The 21,435-nt window shown below is 41.7% G+C and overlaps 1 protein-coding gene and 1 pseudogene across 5 annotated transcripts in view; both read left to right on the top strand.

The window, feature by feature from the left end:
- The window catches only part of UBP1 (upstream binding protein 1), a 55,561-nt gene that overhangs the window by 7,644 nt on the left and 26,482 nt on the right, over positions 1-21,435 (top strand). For all 5 annotated transcript variants that reach the window (XM_025884803.2, XM_025884810.2, XM_025884817.2 and 2 more), the window contains exons 2-3: positions 7,915-8,066; positions 19,114-19,190. In XM_025884803.2, the coding sequence (XP_025740588.1) occupies positions 7,915-8,066; positions 19,114-19,190 (229 nt within the window). The remainder of the gene's footprint in view (positions 1-7,914; positions 8,067-19,113; positions 19,191-21,435) is intronic.
- On the top strand, positions 8,924-10,234 carry LOC112833627 (aldo-keto reductase family 1 member A1 pseudogene; annotated as a pseudogene).

The raw sequence follows: 21,435 nt of genomic DNA, 5'->3' as shown, positions 1-21,435 counted from the left end.
GACTTTCTGCAAGAACTATCTTTGAAAGTTTTACAGAACTTGCCTATAAAACCATTCTAGGGCAGGAATTTTCTTTGGGGGAAAATTTTAACCACGATATCAGTCTCTGTAGGATTATTTTTAAAAGATTTTTATGTTTTGAAGAAAGTTTTTTTAAGATTTTGTTTTTTTAAGTAATCTCTACACCCAACACAGGGCTTGAATATACAGCCCCAAGATCAAGAGTCAGTCCTCCACCAGATGAGCCAGCCGTTGAAGGAAGTTTTGATAAGTTATCTTTCTAGGAAATTGTTCATCTTATCCATAGTTTCAAATGTATTGGCATAAAGGTAGTGATATTTTCATCTTTTTAGGATTTTTTAAATTTTATTTTCTTTATTTGAGAGAGAAAACAGTTTCAAATGTATTGGCATAAAGGTAGTGATATTTTCATCTTTTTAGGATTTTTTAAATTTTATTTTCTTTATTTGAGAGAGAAAACGAGTGGGGGGGAGAGGGATAAGTAGACTCCCTGCTGAGCAGGGAGCCTGATGCGGAGCTTGATCCCACGACTCTGGGATCCTGACCTGAGCCGGAGGCAGATGCTTAACCAACTGAGCCACGCAGGCACCCCTCATTTTTTTAGTTTTTATTAGTGATAGCTCCTTTTTTATTCATACTTACTTGTGCCTTTTCTTTTTGGTCTGTCTCTCCTAGGCATACATATATATAATTTTTTAGGGCATATTGGACCAGACTCCAGACCTTTTGTGCCCTTAATATTTGTTTGTTTGTTTGTTTGTTAAGACTACAAGAAACTTGGGGCGCCTGGGTGGCTCAGTCGTTAAGCATCTGCCTTCGGCTCAGGTCATGATCCCAGGGTCCTGGGATCGAGCCCCGCTTTGGGCTCCCTGCTCAGCAGGAAGCCTGCTTCTCCCTCCCTCACTCCCCCTGCTTGTGTTCCTTCTCTCACTGTGACTCCCTCTGTCAAATAAATAAATAAAATCTTTAAAAAAAACAAAAGACTACAAGAAACTCCAGTTTCAGGACACTGCTTTTCTCCTGCATTTTGGTCAGCACTGTGGCGCTGCACCCCATCAGTTCTTTTTTTTTTTTTAAGATTTTACTTATTTGAGAGAACGTGCATGTGTGTACATGTGCGAGCACGAGCTGGGAAGAGGGAGGAGCAGACTCCCCTCAGAGCAGGGAGCCCGATGCGGGGCTCAATCCCAGGACCTGGGGATCGAGACCTGAGCCGAAGGCAGACGCTTAACCAACTGAGCCGCCCAGGTGTCCCCGCACCTCCTTATTCTTAGCCATCTCCCTTTTCTTACCGGTTCTGAACATCCTTCCACCTTGTCCTCTGGAATCCTCAGTCTGCCATCACATGGATTGAATTGTGTCCCCCCAAAAAGGTATATTGGAAGTCCTAACCCTCAGGACCTCAGAATGCGACCTTTTTTGAATAAGGTCTTTATAGGGGTAATCAAGTTAAAATGATATAATGAGGATGGGCACTGGTATCTTTATAAAAAGAAGACATTTGGGCACAGAGGGAAGACTAAGTGAAGACTTACAAGGGGAAGCTGGCCATGTGATTGGAGGGATGCATCCACAAGCCAGGGAGTGCAGAGGACTTCACCAAACACCAGAAGCTGAAGGAGAGGCCCAGACCGACTCTCCAGCATGCTTATTTCAGACTTCTGACCTCTATAGAGCTGAGAGATGTAAATTTCTGTTGCTTTAAGTTTTTGGTACTTTGTTAGGACAGCCTGAGGAAACTAACACAGGCAACTTTGTCTCTTAATGATATCTTCACCTTCCTGTTCTTTTGGAATGCTGGCTGTCCTCTCAGTATATACTTTTCCTCTGAAGCCCTACCAAGTGGTGGTAGTTCATTTCCACTTGCTTCCCACTGCCCGGAAGGTGAGGGAAGAAGGATCCTCCTTACTTCTCACTGCTACTTTTAAGCTATTCTCCCTTTCTCCTTCCTTGTAAGACCCCCCCAACTTTGAATTTCATGTTAACCAAATATCAGCCAGTCACCCAATTATTTCAGTCATCTCAGTGATTTCTGGGTCAGTCCTCGTTTTTAAAATTATAGGTCCTGGTTCGATATCACTATCTGATACTACTAAATTCTTGGTGATTTCCGAAGATATCTAAATGGGCCTTCCAGTAGCCTAACATTTCTGTTCCTTTTATCTTTCTTGCATTGGTATTATCTTCAGCTTCTCAATCCTTTGATCATATGTTAGACCTTGACATTTCCAATCATGTAACCCATGTATAATCTCAAATTCAGGGTTCAGTGTTAACTACCACCTTCTACCCTTTCAGCTCACCCCCTCAGTACCTTCCTCTTGCTGTCATTTGGCCCAGCTACAGTCCTTGATTTGACTCTGTTCGCCCTTTTTTTCTTTTCTTTTTTCTTCTTTTTTAAAGATTTATTTATTTATTTATTTATTTTAGAGAGAGAGCACAGGGGAAGGGGGAGAGGGAGAGAAGCAGACTCCCCACTGAGTGCGGCTCAATCTCACAACCTTGAGATCATGACCTGAGCTGAAATAGAGTCAGAAGCTGAACCAGCTGAGCCACCCAGGCACCCCATCACCCTCTTAACACCTTTTTTTTTTTCTTCAGCCAGTTTTAATTTTCATGGTCAGTCGTTGTATTACTTCCTTACATATACTCTTGTTTCTCTTGCCCTCTCTTGCTTTAGTCCCTTCCCATCTTTTTTATTTTAGCAAAACTGTAACCCTGATTAAATGTGATTTTTCACTTTTAAGTCACCTAAGCAGCTGAATGTGGTCTGGAAGAACATTGAATGGGTCTCACTTGAAGTTTACAGCCTCAGTGTTCCGGTGCATCCTTTTGCCATTGCCCCTGTGTTCTCATAGTGGCCTCATCCACTTCTCCCCACCCCTGGCATTTGATGACTCCAGGACTCCTCGGACCCTTCCACCACTTCCTCCCCATTCCTGCTTTCCGCTGATTGAATCCCTTACTTGGTACTTCCTTCCACAGACTATACTGGCTTAGATGTTTTTCTTGATGTACTTAGGTGGGGATTTCTTTTATTTATCCTGCTTTGGTTATTTGAGCTTCTTGAATCAGTGCATTGGTATATTTCATCAGTTCTGGGACTTGCTTAGCCTTGATCTCACATATTGCCTCCACAATATTTTTCCCTCTTCTGGAACTTCAGTATAAAATCTCACTTTGTCCTTTCTTTCTCTTTTGCATTTTCCATCATTTCACTCTTTGCTGCCTTCTGAATAACTTACTTTTGCCTATATTCCAGTTTCCTTATTTACTCTACATTTCTGTCTGAGCTGTTACAGCTAAGTTCTTAATTTTAGCAATTTTATTTTCCAGTTCTAGAAGTTCTGTTTGGGGACGCCTGGGTGGCTCAGTCAGGTAAGTGTCTGCCCTCGGCTCAGGTCGTGATCCCAAGGTCCTGGGATTGAGCCCCACATCGGGCTCCCTGCTCGGCGGGGAGCCTGCTTCTCCTCCCTCTGCTGTTCTCCCTGCTTGTGCTCGTTCTCTCTGTCAAATAAATAAATGGAATCTTTAAAAAAATTTTTTTAAAAGAAGTCCTGTTTGTTCCTTTTCAGTTTTGCTGTCCCTTAAAATTCCCTCTTCCTTGCGATCTTTTTGGGCTTGTCTTTTATTTTTTTAAACAAAGTAAGCATAATTTTATAGTATGAGTCCATTAATTCTAGCATCCGAATTCTTTGGGGGTATCCATCTGTGTCCAGTTAGGAAAATAGAAACCATTTAGATGTTTAAAGTAGAGAAAGATGTAATAAAGTATTTGCAAAGGTGCTGGAAGGGTTGGGGGGGGCACTTGTTACCTGGTTGCTCCTGGGCTAGCTGCTGGAGGCATGGCTGCTAGAGCCCGGAAATTTCCTGTAGCTGCAGTCTGTGCGGTTTCCTGCCTCTCTGTCTTTTCCCACTCCCTTTTAATTCCCCACCACCGCTTCCCTTGTACAACTTAGCAAGACTCCAGCTGGCAACACGTCTTGTATGTGTAGTTTCAGACCTCGAACCCTCTGCAGCAGAGGCGGGAAAGAGCTGAATACCAACAGACCGATCTGGAACTGGGTGTATGCCATCTGTTGTTTTTGCTGTTGGTTCTTGCTCCCAGAGTCTTGTTTGTCTTTGTGTGCCTGGTTATTTTTGGGTACTGGCATTTCAGAATTACTTGTAATGATTTGAAGCCTTGAGAAACTTTTCATTTGCTTGTTAGATCCCTGGGAGCTCTACCTGTTGGGGATATGGGATTACAAAAACAGCTGAATACTAGAACTTTCTTCAGGTTCAGCCTAGTAGAAATGATGATCTTAAATTACCGAGACACCTGGTCTTTCCTTTTAGTAATAATTGATTATTAGTGTTGCAGTTGGTTCATTAGTTCAGGAGGTATTTGAGACCTTTCTTTGTGCTAAATGCTGGGGTGAGTCAATGAAGTGAAACAAATTTGGGGAGATGGTTGTGTACTTCTGGGTGATACAGACTTAAGTCCTGTGTACTGTGAGAATGTGATGAGCTTTGTGGGTAGATAGAGCAGGACGAGGGAAGTTGGGGACATGGATGAGAGGACTGCAGTTGTCTGGCTGTCACTGTGAAGGTGACATTTAAATGAAGTGAACTAGGCAGACATTGGCAGAAGAGTGGAGCCAAACCCAGTGCCAGTGCAGATGCCTTGAAAAAGGCAGGGTGGGAGGCTGGTGTGGGGGGCAGGGGAAGTGAGGGCAAGTAGAAGAGGGGGAAAGGAGCAGCGTGAGTGGGGCCTTGAAGGGACCCTAATTGAAAGTGAGCTGAGGGAGCAATTTCAAAGGAATGAAATGGTCTGGCTTCTGTTTGAGGAGGATCACTGACTGCTGTGTTGATTGGAATGCACTTTCTAATGAAGTAAAAAATTAATTGGGATTTCAATAGCAAATGAATTTTTTTTTTAAGATTTTATTTTCAAGTAATCTCTATCCCCAACTTGGGGCTCAAACTTACAACCCAGAGATCAAGAGTTGCATGCTCTACCGACTGAGCCAGCCAGGCGCCTCTTTTTCTTGTCCTTTAAATGCTTACATATATAGGACATAAGAATATATATATTTTCGTATACCGTGGAACCATTTTGACCGTTATAGTTGTTTCTTCACGAAGAGAGTTGTTCTAAGTCTTATAGTACCACTTTTTTTTATACCAATGTATCTTTTTATTATAAACTTTAAAATGTTTTAATTTTCAACCAGTGGTTTTAGTATTATTTAGTATTCCATGCCTTAGAATCTCATTTTATAGCACTTTTCTTCCCCCAAACTCCAGTATAGTGCCCAGAGTATCCCCTGGAATTCAAATTTGGTGGTCACCTGAAAAGTTTCTATAGTTGCCACCAGGTTTTATGTCTGTGCCACTTAGGTGTCCCCTGGGCCGCATTGCTGAGAAGAGCCCTAGAGGAGGGCTGGGGACCGCCACTGACTGTGTTTCTCAGTTATACTTGTATGCTTAGAAGCGTTTTGGTGGTTTCCAGGTATAAAGAGCAGAACTAGTGGGTAATTAGTCTCTGAATGATCAGTCTGATGCTTTAATAAGAGTATATGCAGGGAGGAGGGAATGCAATGCAGGCTTTCTCTCCCATCTCATTTATTTCAACATTTTGTTTTAAATTGAATTTAATTAAAATGGGCTAGCCAAATATCTTAGTTAATGGCTTGTAGGAATAAAAAAGGAAAATAAGCAATTCAGACAAACCCTTGCTATTAGTGTTGATATAGTAGTTATTCTTTGGATATATTTTTTAATTTTTGTTTTTTAATAAAGCTTTTTTTTTTTAAATTTATTTGACAGAGAGACAAAGCGAGAGAGGGAACACAAGCAGGGGGAGTGGGAGAGGGAGAAGCAGGCTTCCCTCTGATCAGGGAGCCTGATGTGGGGCTCGATCCTAGGACCCTGGGATCACGACCTGAGCCAAAGGTAGATGCTTAAGGACTGAGCTACCCAGGCGCCCTGGATATATTTTTTTAAAAGATGTATTTATTTTAGAGAGAGCGAGCGAGTGAGCAAGCACAGGGCGGGGGGTGGGGGGGAAGGAGCAGAGGGAGAGAGAGGATCTGGAGCAGACTCCCTGCTGAGTCCGGCTTGATCTCACAACCTGAGATCATGACCTGAGCCGAAATCAAGAGTTCATAGCTTAACCAACTGAGCCACCCAGGCACCCCTAATTTGGATATTTTGTTATTATTTTACTTTTTCCTGAGGAATGAGCATAGAAACATTAACAAGATACAAATGTATAGGTCAGTGATTTATCTCAAAAACAAATGCCTATAACTCATAGATTAATGGTGGGAATGTAAAATGGTGCAGCTGCTTTGGAAAGCCATTTGGCAATTCCTCAAAAAGTTAAACAGAGTAATCATATAACCTAGCCGTTCTACTCCTAGGTTTATATCCAAGGGAATTAAACATATATCTACATGAAAAGCAACTGTTCATAGCAGCATTATTCATAATAGCTAAAAAATGGAAACAACCCCGATGTCCCAGAGTGGATAAACAACAGTGTGGTCTGTCCATACATAAGGGAATATCATTCATCCCCAAAAAGGAGTGATGAAGTGCTGATACATGCTCAGCAGGGGTGGACGTTGAAAACATTAAGTAAAAGAAGGCCATGTGATTCTTCTGCATTAAATGTTCAGAATAGGTAAATGCATAGAGACAAAGTAGATCACTGCCAAGACTAGGGGTAGCGTCAGGAGATAAGGCTGGGGAATGACTGCTAACGGGTGTGAGATTTCCTTTTGAGATGATGAAAATGTTCTGGGATTAGAGAGTTGTGATAACTGCACAACTCTGTTAATAATACCAAAACCCATTGAATTGCACACTTTAAAAGGGTGAATTTTTATGGAATGTAAATTATATTCTCAGCTGTTCTTGTAACAAAACAAAATAATACATCTGTGTGTGTTTGGGTTAACAGAGAATATAGACCGTACCCCAGAAGGCCTCCCCCCACCCATGTCCCTTCCAATCAATGCCCCAAGTTATTCTTGGGGGGAAAAATAGCAGCTGTTTCTACTGCTGCTGTTCGCTTCTCAGAAGAAGCCATTGTCTTAGACTAAGCATGAAGCTTTATGCTCTCAGCGTTTGCCAGGCCTTGCAGGGCACATTTTGTAGTGTACCATTTTAATCAAATGCTGCTCTGTGATTTTATGGTACCTCTAGACCGACCTTTCAAAACAGGTAGCTATGCACTCTTGCTCTTTAAGATTTTTTTAAAAAATTTCAGAGAGAGAGAGAGAGCATGAGGGGGGGAGGGTCAGAGGAAGAAGCAGACTCCCCGCTTCTTCCGCAGGGAACCCAGTGGGGAACTCCATCCCAGGACCCTGGGATCATGACCTGAGTTAAAGGCAGACGCCTAACCGACTGAGCCACCCAGGCGCCCAACTTGCTCTTTTTAAAATAGAAATGATATGGAGTTTAAAGAAGTAGCATATATATTATTAGATCTCTTGCTAAATCAGTAGCATGGACTTTAACTATGAAATACTTTTTATTTTATTTGCCTCATCATAGCTGCTCCCCCTTCTCCCCATACCCACAACTAGAGACATGGGTTATTAATACTATCTTTTGGGGAGCCAAATACATGAATAGTTCTTTTATTTTACATGACATTTTTGAGCTTAAGTTTTATTTTTACTTATTTTTTTATAAAAATTTCATATTTTTTAAAATAATCATTACACCCAATTACACCCAATGTGGGGCTCAAACTCACAACCCTGAGATCAAGAGTTGCACACTCCACCAACTGAGCTAGCCAGGCACCCCAAGCTTACATTTTAAAACCGCCTTTACGTGTTTTTATATGCTTTTAAATATTTTAAACTCAAGGTCAGTGTTGATTCTTTTGCCTTTCAGCGATGTCTTGGCATTGCCCATTTTTAAGCAGGAAGATTCCAGCCTTCCATTGGACGGTGAGACTAAACACCCACCCTTTCAATATGTGATGTGTGCTGCCACCTCGCCAGCAGTGAAGCTGCACGATGAGACTCTCACTTACTTGAACCAAGGTGAGTATGGCTGTGTCATGCTCTGATGTAAGAATTGACACATAGCTAAAGCGTTTTGGCATTGCAGCCTAGTTTATGGGTAATAATTTAAAATCAGATTATTTTTCTTAAATTTGACAACTTTAGTTAACAAAAATCATAGGCATTTACTATTAGCCAACAAAGTAATAGTTTGTGAAAACTGATTTGCATAAAGAGGGTCCGTGCAATAAGATTTATTACAGGGTTTTTCAGACAAAATCCAAAGGAGGAGCAAGTAGGAAAGGATGTCAGTTATTTTTAGGAACACTGGTTTCAATATGGAACTTGAGACTGAATCAAGGAACCTGGGTCTCAGGCCTGAAGCAGGTTTGTGCTGAAAATAGACAAGCTGCACCAAGATGGAGTCTGTGGCTAAAATAGACTGTGTCAGATTTTGTCTACTCGTATCTTGTCCGCATTTTATGAGAATATGCTGTTTTGGAGATATGAAAGTGAGAGCAGGCAGAGTGGAAAATAGAGATGTGGGGATAGAATTTACTGTTGGAAATTGTAAGGGATTTTTTTGAGGTTCTCTTAGCAGTTTGGGCATAGGCCAGTGTGACTAACCAAATTAAACAAAAGTACTTTGTTACACAGCTATGAATTTGCTGGCTACATATACCGAAAGCATGTTGCACTCTTATTTTTAAACAAAATCAGAACTTTTATTCTTACAAAAATAGTACATCCTCTCACTGTAGAAAGATTGAGAAATAAGTCAAGAGGTAAAGCTGGAAATTGTGGTTGCATCTCACCGAGATAACTAATTTATGTCTATCTACTTTATTTCAACAAAATTAGAATTAATATTTGTTCATTTAAGAGCATATTGTACAATGGCGGCTTCATGTGTCCTCCTGCATACTGGGCAGAAGATGCCCCTGATTGGGCTGGGCACCTGGAAGAGCGATCCTGGCCAGGTGAAAGCAGCTGTTAGGCATGCCCTGAGTGTAGGCTACTGCCACATTGACTATGCTGCTATCTATGGCAATGAGACTGAGATCAGGGAGGCCCTGAAGGAGAACGTGGGACCCGGCAAGGTGGTGCTTCGATAGGAGCTGTTCGTGACTTCTAAGCTGTGGAACACTAAACACCATCCCGAGGATGTGGAGCCTGCCCTCCGGAAGACACTGGCTGACCTCCAGCTGGAGTATTTGGACCTGTACCTGATGCACTGGACTTATGCCTTTGAGCGGGGAGACAACCCTTTCCCTAAGAATGCCGATGGGACTATCCGCTATGACTCTACCCACTAGAAGGAGACCTGGAAAGCTCTGGAGGCACTGGTGGCTAAGGGGCTGGTACGGGCACTGGGCCTGTCCAACTTCAGCAGTTGGCAGATTGATGATGTGCTCCGTGTGGCCTCTGTGCACCCAGCTGTCCTGCAGGTGGAATGTCACCCATACTTGGCTCAGAAGGAGCTCATTGCTCACTGCCAAGCTCACGGCCTGGAGGTGACCACTTATAGCCCTCTGGGCTCCTCTGATCGAGCTTGGCGTGATCCTGATGAACCAGTCCTACTTGAGGAGCCAGTGGTCCTGGCCCTGGCTGAAAAGTATGGCCAGTCTCCAGCTCAGATCCTGCTCAGGTGGCAGGTCCAGCGGAAAGTGATCTGCATTCCCAAGAGTATCACCCCTTCACGTATCCTCCAGAATATCCAGGTGTTTGACTTTACCTTTAGCCCAGATGAGATGAAGCAACTAGATGCCCTGAATAAAAATTGGGGATACATTGTGCCCATGCTCACAGTGGATGGTAAGAGGGTTCCCGAGAGATGCAGAGCACCCTCTGTACCCCTTTAATGACCCATACTGAGACCACCACTTCCTGGTTCCTTCCCAGCTCTCTAGCTACAAGGTACTGCCACCCGCAGAAAGGAGATAATAAAGCCACTGGAGCATCCACACTAAAAAAAAAAAAAAAAAAGAGCATATTGTAATTATTTTTCTGTCATTAAATAAAATCTTTAATTTCTCGAACGTTTGGAAAGAGCTATGGATTTTAGACTATTACGATTAGTGTTCTGAAATGTGGAAGAATAACTTACTGTAGCTTTTCATTTGATATATAAATGTAGGCTCTGTGAGGTTTTTACCCCAGGTTATTCTACCATAGTACCTGTACAGTACCCTAACTGTTGTTAAAATTGTTTGGTTGTTTGAGACTAAGTGTCCTTTTTTTTTTTTTTTTTTGAGAGAGAGAGCAAGCTAGAGAGAACATGAGTGGAGGGGGGAGGGGCAGAGGGAGAGGGAGCCCAGTGAAGGACTCCATCCCAGGACCCTGGGATCATGACCTGAGCCGATGGCAGATGCTTAACCAACTGAGCCACCCAGGTGTCCCTTAAGTGTCCTATTTGAAAGTACTTTAAAGGGGCACCTGGGTAGCTCATTAGTTACGGGTCTGCCTTCGGCTCTGGTCATGATCTCAGGGCCCCGGGATTGATCCCCAAGTTAGGCTCCCTGCTCAGCGGAGAGTCTGCTCCTTTCCCCGCTTATGCTCTCTCTCAAATAAATAAGATCTTAAAAAAAAAAAAAAAAAGAAAGAAAGTACCTTGAGTTCATATGGCAAGAAATCTTTTTAGTTGTAAAAATATCAGAAGTAACCATGTAGGGGCATGGATACTCACTGTAGCTTTATTTCTAATGACAAGGAAATGACCTGTATTTCTCTTACTTGGGGAATAGTTGAGTAAGTTCTGTTATTTGCATACGAATGAGTGTACACACACACACCCTTGTTTAAGGGAATGCATTGGATGTGTCTATCTGTTGGCCTGGGGAAATATCCGTAATTTATCACTGTTATTATTAAACTGGAAAAAGATATCTCGTGTTGATAAAAGTTGCAATCCACCATCTGTAGTAATGATATATTAGATTGACATTCACTGATTGCTTACTATGTATGAAGCCTTGTACTAAGTACTATACATGTATTATATAGATCCCACAGTAACTCTAGGGGAAGTTTTATTAATCCATTTTAGGGGTACCTGACTGGCTTAGTTGGTAGAATATGCGACTTTTTTTTTTCTTTTATCTTTTTCAGAGAGAGAGTGTGAAGTGGGGGAAGACGGAGAGAAAGAATCCTAAGCAGGCTCCATGTCCAGCACAGAGCCCTACGTGGGGCTCAGTCTCACGACCCTGAGATTATGACCTGAGCCAAAATCAAGAGTTGGACTCTTAACAACTAAGCTACCCAGGCGCCCCTGAGGTCAAACATGTGACTCTTGATCTCAGGGTCATGAGTTCAAGCTTACTTAAAAAATATCCATTTTCAAATTTATAAAACAAGCTGAGAGCAGTTGATTAACTTGCTCAATGTGAATTTGGCCAAGCTTAGATTTGAGAAAAAGCAAATCTTAAGTGTCTAACTCAGTGAATTTTTATATATATTATTCCCTTGAAACTACTGTCTGTGTCCAGTATTTCCAGCACCCCAGCAGGCTCCCTTGTACTCCCCTCCCAGATTTTACTCCAGCTTGACTATAACTAGTATAAGTACAAGTGATTTATTGCACTTGACTCTGCTCACTGCACTATTTTTTTTTAAAGATTTTATTTAGGGCGCCTGGGTGGCTCAGTTGGTTAAGCGACTGCCTTCGGCTCAGGTCATGATCCTGGAGTCCCGGGATCGAGTCCCGCATCGGGCTCCCTGCTTGGTAGGGAGTCTGCTTCTCCCTCTGACCTTCCTCCCTCTCATGCTCTCTCTCTACCATTCTCTCTCTCTCTCAATAAATAAATAAAAATCTTTAAAAAAAAAAATAAAAATAAAAATAAAGATTTTATTTATTTCACAGAGAGAGCACGAGCATGGTGGGGGGGGCAAAGGGAGAGGGACAAGTAGACTCCGCGTCAAGCTGGGAACCCAACGTAGGGCTTGATCCCAGGGCCCCAGGAACATGACCTGAGCTGAAGGCATCACCAATGAACTGAGCCACCCAGGGGCCCTTGCTCACTGTAGTATTAATGATGAATCTTTTTGTGGCTGTAGAATATATCTTAATTTCTTCATCTTTTAAGAAAAAAGTGGAAAAGTGAATTGCGTATGTAGAAATATTTTTTAAAAACATATGAATAGGGGTGTCTGGGTGGCTCAGTTGGTTAAGCATCTGACTTTGGCTCAAGTCATGATCCCAGGGTCCTGGGATTGAGTCTCGTATCAGGCTCCCTACTCGGCAGGGAGTCTGCTTCTCCCTCTCCTTCTGCCCCTCCCCCCTGCTCGTGTTCTCTCTCGCGTGTGTGTGCGCGCGCTCTCTCAAATAAATCTTTTAAAAAAAAACATGAATAATGGAGTGTGTGGGTGGCTCAGTTGGTTAAGTGTTCAACTCTTGATTCTGGCTCAGGTCATAGTCTCAGGGTTGTGAGATCAGGCCATGTGTTGGGCTCCCCACTCGGAGGAGTCTGCTTCTCTCCCTGTCCCTCTCCCCCTTCCCTTGCTTGAGCGCATGCATGCGTGTGCTCTCTTTCTCTCTCTCTCAAATAAATAAATCTTTAAAAAAAATACCATTTGAATAACTATTAAAAAAACACATTAGAGTAATCATAAAGGGATTATTTTACATACCTTTTAAAAGAATTGTAAAACCTTTAATATATGAGTATTACAATGTGTATAGTTCTTTCACAGACTTGTCTCCTAGCATTTATCACTTTGACAAAAGGTTCTGGACCCATGTTTTTCATGAATCCCCTAAGATTGTTTTCAATTTTTTATAAATGTGTATGTTTCTAAGGAGAGGATCCATAGCTCTTTACAGAGCCAGGCAAGGTTTGGCTTGGGGAGAGGTGTGGCTGAGTGTCTTTCACCCCATCTCTTTTGAGCTGCGGAAGCAAACAGAGGTCTAGGCTCAGCAAAGTCCTTTTAGATGATGGGGCTCGCATTTCAAAGGAAATATTCTCAGTAGTGCATGTGCAGTTTTGATATTTTTTTATAGAAACCTTTTCCTGCAATATATAGTATAAAGAGAATTGGGGTTAGGTATGGAAAATAATAATGAGACTTGATTAATTTTATCTGGAATCCAGTAAAACCCTGTGAATATTTTTTCAGCTGGAGTGACATTGTCATGGAAGTTCTTGTGAAGTCTGCCTTGGTGACACCATTTTAGTATTGATGGTTTGACTAAGTATTGACATAATTTACTGCCTGTGTTTTTAGGAATCAGATTGGCACTCACTTTTAAGGCTTGTGAATCCATTTTCTTGCATTCAGATGAATTCGTCAGTTCCACCAAGGAAAATGACTTAACATGGCAATGTTGCATTGTGTATCAAAAAAGGACATAAAAACTCTGTAAGAAGGGATTAGACAGCGTACTTGAAGGTGTCATTGTCAGTACAAGTTTATTCTTTTTTAACTCACATGTGAGTTTATCTGCATTCATTCTAGTACATGAGAGGAAAATTGGAAATAATGGTGATGATTAATGAAAGCACAGTTCTCTCCATGTTATGATTATATGAAAACTTCAGAGGGAGTAATTACTCCTACAGTTATCTATTTGGATTATGGACCATGCCATACTTTTTACAGATAAAGATTTTTTTTTTTTTAAATATTTTATTTATTTATTTATTTGACAGAGAGAGAGAGACAGTGAGAGAGGGAACACAAGCAGGGGGAGTGGGAAAGGGAGAAGCAGGCTTCCTGCCGAGCGGGGAGCCCGATGCGGGGCTCAATCCCAGGACCCTGGGATCATGACCTGAGCCGAAGGCAGTTGCTTAACCAACTGAGCCACCCAGGCGCCCCTACGGATAAAGATTTAAGAGTTTTCTGATTCTAAATCTAGTTTTCTTAACTACCAACTCTCTTTACCGGAATAGTTCCAGTGTTTTCTAAGTTTTTAGTTAATTGGCAACATTTAAAATTTAACAGTTTAAGTAGATGATTTATATATGTAGTACAAAATTCACAAGGTATGAAAGGGTATACAATAAAAAGTCTTCTTTCCCTAGCTCCCAGTTATTGAGTTCTGCTTGCCTCAGGCAGCCACTGAATTAGAACCATTTTAAAATACCTAAGAAGATTCTAATCATGTTTTAGGACAGTCTTTGTATAACAAAAATTTATATCATTGATATTTTATCGAATTTATTCTAGTAAACTTACTTGTTCATGTGATGGGTGAGTCGTGTGCTTAAGCGTGGTTGTGGCGAATGTGATGGTCTTGTCACTAAAGGATGAAATGTAAAAAAGAACTTAAACCCAGCATCTCTGTAGTAAGTCATACGTGGTTGCCGATGAAACAGCAATGCTAGGATATAAACACCTCTGTTGCCTGTTAGATGTCCTTAAGCACATTCTTCACATACCTTTTGGTTTCTTTTAAATGTGTCACCTAGTTACAGTGGGCAGTGATTTAAATGTATCTTGTGTCTTTCTGCATGTGGTGAGGTGGGAAGTGGAGAAGGGCCATGGTGAGTCTGCAGTCTCTGGAACGGGGCTGCATGTGTGTGGATCCCATTCCATCTCTTGCTAGCCTAGGCAAGTTCCTTAATTTAATACTCTCCACATAAGGTAGTTGAGAATTAAATTGAATTAATGTGTATAATATACTTAGAAGCTAGACAGCACACAGGAGGCATATGAACCTTGCTGCTGTTACTGTCATTTATAACTAAGTAGCTTATTGGTTTCTGACTCTACTGGGAGACCAACTATTTAGACCAACAGTTTCCTGTTGCTGCTGGATGAGTAGTTTTTACAAATGGCTAGGACCCAACCTGGGACTCCATACCTGTGTAATGACTCAGGAAGTTTGCCACGTTTGTTGGAAAGTGTGTTATACTCTTTTATTTTTTTTATTAGAGAGCACAAGCAGGGGGAGGGACAGAGGGAGAGGGAGAAGCAGACTCCTCGATGAGCAGGGCGTCCGACACGGGGCTCAATCCCAGGACCCTGAGATCACGACCTGAGCCGAAGTCAGATGCTTAACTAACTGAGCCACCCAGGTGCCCCTAAAGATTTTATTTTTAAACAGTCTTTACACCCAACACGGGGCTTGAACTCACAACCCCAAGATCAAGAGTCGCACGGTCCACTGATTGAGCTAGCCAGGTGCCCCTAGAGAAACCATTTGAAGAATAACAAGTGTTATGGAGCCTTTAAAAAAAAAAATTGATTTTAGAAGAATGAAAGTCTGCAGTGCTTTAATATAGGAGCAACAGATCTTGAGATGTGTTTGTGGAAACAGACTGAACTTTATATTGAGCACAGAAGTATCCTTGTTAGGTTGACTGGGAAAAATGATACAAAGGAAGACAGGAACATTGAGGTTTTGTCCTTTATTTGATTTTTTCAATCCTGAGAATTTTGAGATTTTGAGGGTCATAAGATAATCCTGGGAGGACAGGTTTTCTCTTTGTTCTGGGCAGGTTGCTATGCACCTCTTTCACTTTCCATCTCACTGGCTGCTTTTCTTTGGGTTACTGTCTATCCCAGGGAAGTGTCTTGACCCTCGCTCTTTTTCTACACTCACTCTTCAGATGATCTTGTCTTTAAGTAGCTTTACCTAACAGCTGTAACCCTGAAAAGCCCTCTGTTAGTATCTCCAAATGGGATTTCTTCCTCTTAGCTCCAGATTTGTAAATCAACCTGATTATCAATTTGGATGGCCAGTAGTTATCTCAGACTTAATGTATTCAATTGCACTTTTGATTTTCTCCCCCAAATCTACTCTTGGTGGTCTTCCTCATGTTTAGTACCTTCTGTGGCCAAAAATTTGGAATCATCCTCAACTCTTTTTTTTTTTTTTCTCTTACACTGTACATCTAATACACCAGCAAATGCTTAGGCTCTCCCTTCAAAATAATCTCCGGAGTGGCAGTTTCTTACCATCTCCACTCCTGCTGTCCGTTTTTGAGCGACTGTTTCAGACTGAGGGATTTATGCTAACCTGATAAGCGAGAATTGATTTCAATGTGATTTTAATTTGCGTATCTCTGGTGGAGATTGGATGTCTTTTAATATGTTTAAGAACTGTTGGCATTTCCTTCTTTTGTGAACCACCTGTTCATGTCATTTGTTCATTTTTTTCTTGTAGGGATGTTGGACATTGGTGATTTTGTAGAAGTTGTTTGTATTAGGGAGCATAACCCTTTGTGTCTAATGTGAGTTGCAGATATTGCCCCTTCTGCATTTTTCCTGTTTGTAATGACTAGTCAGAATCCCTGAGTCAAAGAATACAGTGTTTAACTCAACAGGGGTAGCCAGGTTGGTTTTCAGAAAGACTTTTATCAGTTCATATTCCTCCCACATTTTATGTGCTTATTTCTCCCCCATCCTCACCCACTTGGTTTTTAATTAAACATTTTTTGTTGATCTGATAGTTAGTCACAGACATTTTAATTTTTATTGCCTAAATTTTTGTGAGGTTGAGTGTAATTTTAAGTGTATGATGGTGTAGTTTTAAAAAATGCCTATTTTATATGCTTTATTTTGAAATTTCTTATTTTCTGAGTTTAGATCCTTTGTTAAGTATGCTGCAAATTCAACTTTTTGAAAATGTCTTTTGCCATAGTACTATTTAGTTGTATCTCTCTCAATTCATTGAATGACTTAAGGACTCTTCCTTAGTAACATACAATATATAATGGTTTTCTTTCACCAGCTTTGGAGTGATTTGGTTGTGTTTTGTGACTGTATGATCTAGTACCCTTTGTATGTTTTTATAGGGGGTAAGCCCCATTGGAGTGTGGACTAGACCATGAAGATCCCCAACTTCATATAGTACTAGAAGAACTCCTTAATTACTGTTGATTTTCTCCATACAAAGTATACTGTCTTTATTACTTAATGACAGATAATCCAAAATCATTTTTGGTGGGTTTGGAGTACATTCTTAACTTTTGGAAGCAGCTTATTTTCCTAATTATAAAGTTGGTGTGTGAATATCTGTTTGTGTTTTCTTATGGACACTTAACTGAGCAGTGAGAGAATGTGAGTTAGGTTCATTGGTCACAAGGAAGAAGGCTCTGGCATTAAAATTTGGTCTTGGTTCACACAAAATGCAGTACACAAATGTTCATAGTATCACTACTCATAACAGCCATGCAGGAGAAACAACCCAGATGTCCGTCAACTGATGAATGGATGAACAAAATGTGGTATGTTTGTGCAGTGAAATAATATTTGCAATAGAAAGGAATGTAGTACAGGCACACCTTGGACATGCAGGTTCTGTTCCAGACCTTCACAATAAAGTAAATGTTGCAGCAAAGTGAGTCAAATGAGTTTTTTGGGTTCTCAGTGCATATAAAAGTTATCTTGACACCATGCTGAGTTTGTTAAGTGTGGGGTAGCATTAATGTCTGAGAAAACATGTATATACCTTTTTTTTTTTTAAGGTTTTATTTATTTATTTGACAGAGCACAATCGGGGGAGTGGGAGAGGGAGGAGCATGCTCCCCACTGAGCAGGGAGCCTGACATGGGGCTGAATCCCAGGACCCTGGGATCACGACCTGAGCCGAAGGTAGATGCTTAACCAACTGAGCCACCCAGATGCCCGAACATTTTTAATTAAAAAATACTTGATTCCAGGGGCTCCTGAGTGGCTCAGTTGGTTAAGTGACTGCCTTCGGTTCAGGTCATGATCCTGGAGTCCCAGGATCGAGTCCCACATCGGGCTCCCTGCTCAGCGGGGAGTCTGCTTCTCCCTCTGACCCTCTTCCCTCTCATGCTCTCTCTTTCAAATAAATAAATAAAATAAAAAATACTTTATTCCTAAAAAGTGAGCTATAATGACTGATCACAGTTCACCATAACAAATACAATAATGAAAAAGTTCAAAATATTGTGAGAATCACAAAATGTGATGCAGAGACACAAAGTGAGCGGATGCTGTTGGAAGAAGGGCGCCCCGATAAACTTGTTTGATGCAGCATTGTCACAAACCTTCAATTATAAAAAATCAGAATTTCTGCAAAGTGTGATAGAGCACAAAAAAGGGAGATCTGCCCTGCTACAACATGTGAGAAACTTGAAAAAACATGCTTAGTAAAAGAAGTCAGTTTGTGTGATTCCATTTGTATCAAGTGTGTGAAGTAGGCAAATCCCTAGATACAGAAAGTAGATTGATGAGGGTTTCTAGGGGCTGGGGTGGGCAAGGATGGAAAGTGACTGCTGAGGGGTAGGATTTTCTTTTGTGGATGATGAAAATGCTCTAAAATTGGTAGTGTGATGGTTACACAATTCTGAATATACTAAAAACTAGTTAATTGTACATTTTTTTTTAAAAGGGTGGGGGCATCTGGGTGGCTCGGTTAAGCAACTGCCTTCAGCTTGGGTCATGATCTCAGGGTCCTGGGATCAAGCCCCGCATTGGGCTCCTTGCTCGATGGGAGGCCTGCTTCTCCCTCTCCCACTCCGCCTGCTTGTGTTCCCTCTCTCGCTGTCTCTCTCTCTCTCTGTCAAGTAAATCAATAAAATCTTTTTTAAAAAAATAAAAGGATGAATTTTATGGTAAGTCATATCTCAATAAAACTGATAAAAATTTGGTCTTGGATTATGCATGTATGCATGATAAAAATTTAGTGTGTGGGAGTATAGCAAATGAAAATAAATGGGGAGAGAAACTCTTCAGTCTTCTGTAATTGTGCAAGAAGGAGAGGATGGTGTTGTTTGCAGGGAAGAGAAAGATCAACCTGAATTTGCTTCTCTAGTTGAGAGACAGTTGAATTTTTTCTTTTAAAGATTTTATTTACTTGAGAGAGAGAGAGCAAACTCTTATGTGCTCATGCGTGTACACACACACCCACACACAAGTTGGGAGGGGGAGGAGTAGAGGGGGAGGGAAAGAGAATCCCAAGTAGACCCCACACTGAGCACAGAGCCCGATGCAGGGCTCCATCCCACGACCCCAAGATCATGACCTGAGCTGAAATCAAGAGTCCTTCGCTCAACCTACCAAGCCACCCAGGCACCCTGAGAGACCATTGAATTTTTATGTTAAACAGAGTCATGTTCTTTATATGGATTGTTGGTGATACACAGTTTCTTTACATTCAGTAATTTCTTTAAAATAGGTCAGTCTTACGAAATTCGGATGCTGGATAATCGGAAAATGGGAGATATGCCTGAGATCACTGGAAAATTGGTAAAGGTAAGGATGAGCCATCTTAATTGCTAACAGATACTACAATGATTGAAAAAAGTAGCAGTTCTGCTGTAAAACTTTGGGGTTCTTTTGCACAAGAGTTATTTAAAAATCATTTAATTTCACTTTAAGAAGTAATGGCTATATTGAAACTCCTAACTTTTTGAGCTCTACTTTGTTTACTTATCTGTAAAACAGAAATGATAGCAGTTTTTGGGTGAAATAAATGTGAAAGCCCTTTGGAAACTAAGGTACCGTAGTTGTGGCTGTGGGGAGAAAACCTACCACCACAATGAAGACTTTTAAGTTTCTCTTTAAAAGTCAAAGATTGTATGGGGAGAAATGTAAGTGTTAATATGAAATTTTTTAAAACCGTTTTATTTCACCTCTTCAATTTGTCTAAGTAAAATTTGAAGTCTCTGTTCACTCTACTGATGTGTATCTGAATGAAGGCAGTCATTCCAAGTGTAGCTCATCCCTCTTAGGATATATCTTCAGAACTATCTCTGTCCCCTCCATTGTCATGCAGAGTGGGTCCTCTAGCCTCTACCTGTCACACACCACGGTGTATTATAAATCCACAGTATTACAGGGCAAGACTTCTGGAAGAAGCTTAATTGGAGGAAGGCAGAACTTCATCTGTCCATAAGTGTTAGCAAGAGAGAAGCAGGCATGAGTTCTCTTGATGCTTCCATCTTCCCACAGAGAGGCATATAGGGGCCTGGGCACTCAGTATGGAGAGGCATTCCATTGGAAAGACTCCCCTCTGTGGATCTGCCTTTTTAGAGGGTGAGTGTGGGGAAAGACAGCCTTCACAGGGGGAATGGATACTAATATTAAGGCTAACAAATTTGGCTTGTCTGGGAAAGCCAGTTGCCCAGCACACAGAGGCCTTGAGAGTCTTTGGGATGTTTTAGTGTTCCTCCCACTCCTGGGGGCAGGAAGTCCCCACTCCTATGGGAGGTTGAGGGAAAGATGGGGGTCCGCACCCCACCGATTAATATCTTGCCAACTTGGATGAACTCCCAGACTTCTCTTTCTGACTCCCGGGGCTCCTATCTTTTTTTTTTAAGATTTTATTTATTTGACAGAGACAAAGTGAGAGAGGGAGCACAAGCAGGGGGAGCGGGAGAGGGAGAAGCAGACTTCCCGCGGAGCAGGGAACCGGATGCGGGGCTCGATCCCAGGACCCTGGGATCATGACCTGAGCCGAAGGCAGACACTTAAGGACTGAGCCACCCAGGCGCCCCCCGGGGCTCATATCTTACCTGGAACAGAGGGAGAGAGGTTATTTGCCATTTGTACTCTGAGTCTGTTGTGTCTATGCTCAATTAGTGGATTTGGTCATTTCCCTGGAGGGTAAAAGATGGTCTTATTTTTTTCATTCCCTCCTATTGGCATTCTGACCATAGTGCATACTGATTGGGCTCACCATTTTATTTTATTTTATTTATTTATTATTTTTTAAAGATTGTATTTATTTATTTGAGAGAGAGAGAGAATGAGAGATAGAGAGCACGAGAGGGAAGAGGGTCAGAGAGAGAAGCAGACTCCCTGCTGAGCAAGGAGCCCGACGTGGGACTCAATCCCGGGACTCCAGGATCATGACCTGAGCCGAAGGCAGTCGCTTAACCAATTGAGTCACCCAGGCACCCTATTTATTTATTTTTTTAAAGATTTTATTTTATTTATTTGAGAGAGAGAGAATGAGAGAGAGAACACGAGAGGGGGGAGGGTCAGAAGGAGAAGCAGATTCCCCGCTGAGCAGGGAGCCCGATGTGGGGCTTGATCCCAGGACTCCAGGATCATAACCTGAGCCGAAGGCAGTCGCTTAACCAACTGAGCCACCCAGGTGCCCCTGGGCTCACCATTTTAAAAAGCCATCATCATTCAGAGTGAGCAAGCCCTACTTGGATTGGCTGTTCTCTGCTGGGCTTTTATGACAAATAGCGACGGCTGGTGGAGGAGCCAGACTTAACAGCTCTCATTTTCCAGTGTGTAGGAAGCTTAGGAATTTCCAAGATTCTCTCGGAATGCCCTGGTCCCAAGCTGGCTTATTGTCAGGCCATTGGGCACCCTGGCTCACCTTCAGCAGATCTACCATTTGTCTCATACCCAGTTAAAATCCAACCAGTGAAAGTGTATTTTAAGGGAAGATGTGGGTGAACTCTTCTGTCCCTATGAAAGTTACATATACATTTGGTGGCTGTGAGATGCTGTTTTGTTTTTTTTTTAATCCGTGTAGAAGTGT

Source organism: Callorhinus ursinus, unplaced genomic scaffold (assembly GCF_003265705.2).
Source record: "Callorhinus ursinus isolate GAN/ISIS: 27379988/994484 unplaced genomic scaffold, GSC_fseal_2.0 scaffold1, whole genome shotgun sequence".
NCBI classification, from domain to species: domain Eukaryota; kingdom Metazoa; phylum Chordata; class Mammalia; order Carnivora; family Otariidae; genus Callorhinus; species Callorhinus ursinus.
Note: the sequence above shows the minus strand (reverse complement) of the source record. Positions and strands in the feature narration are given on the sequence as shown.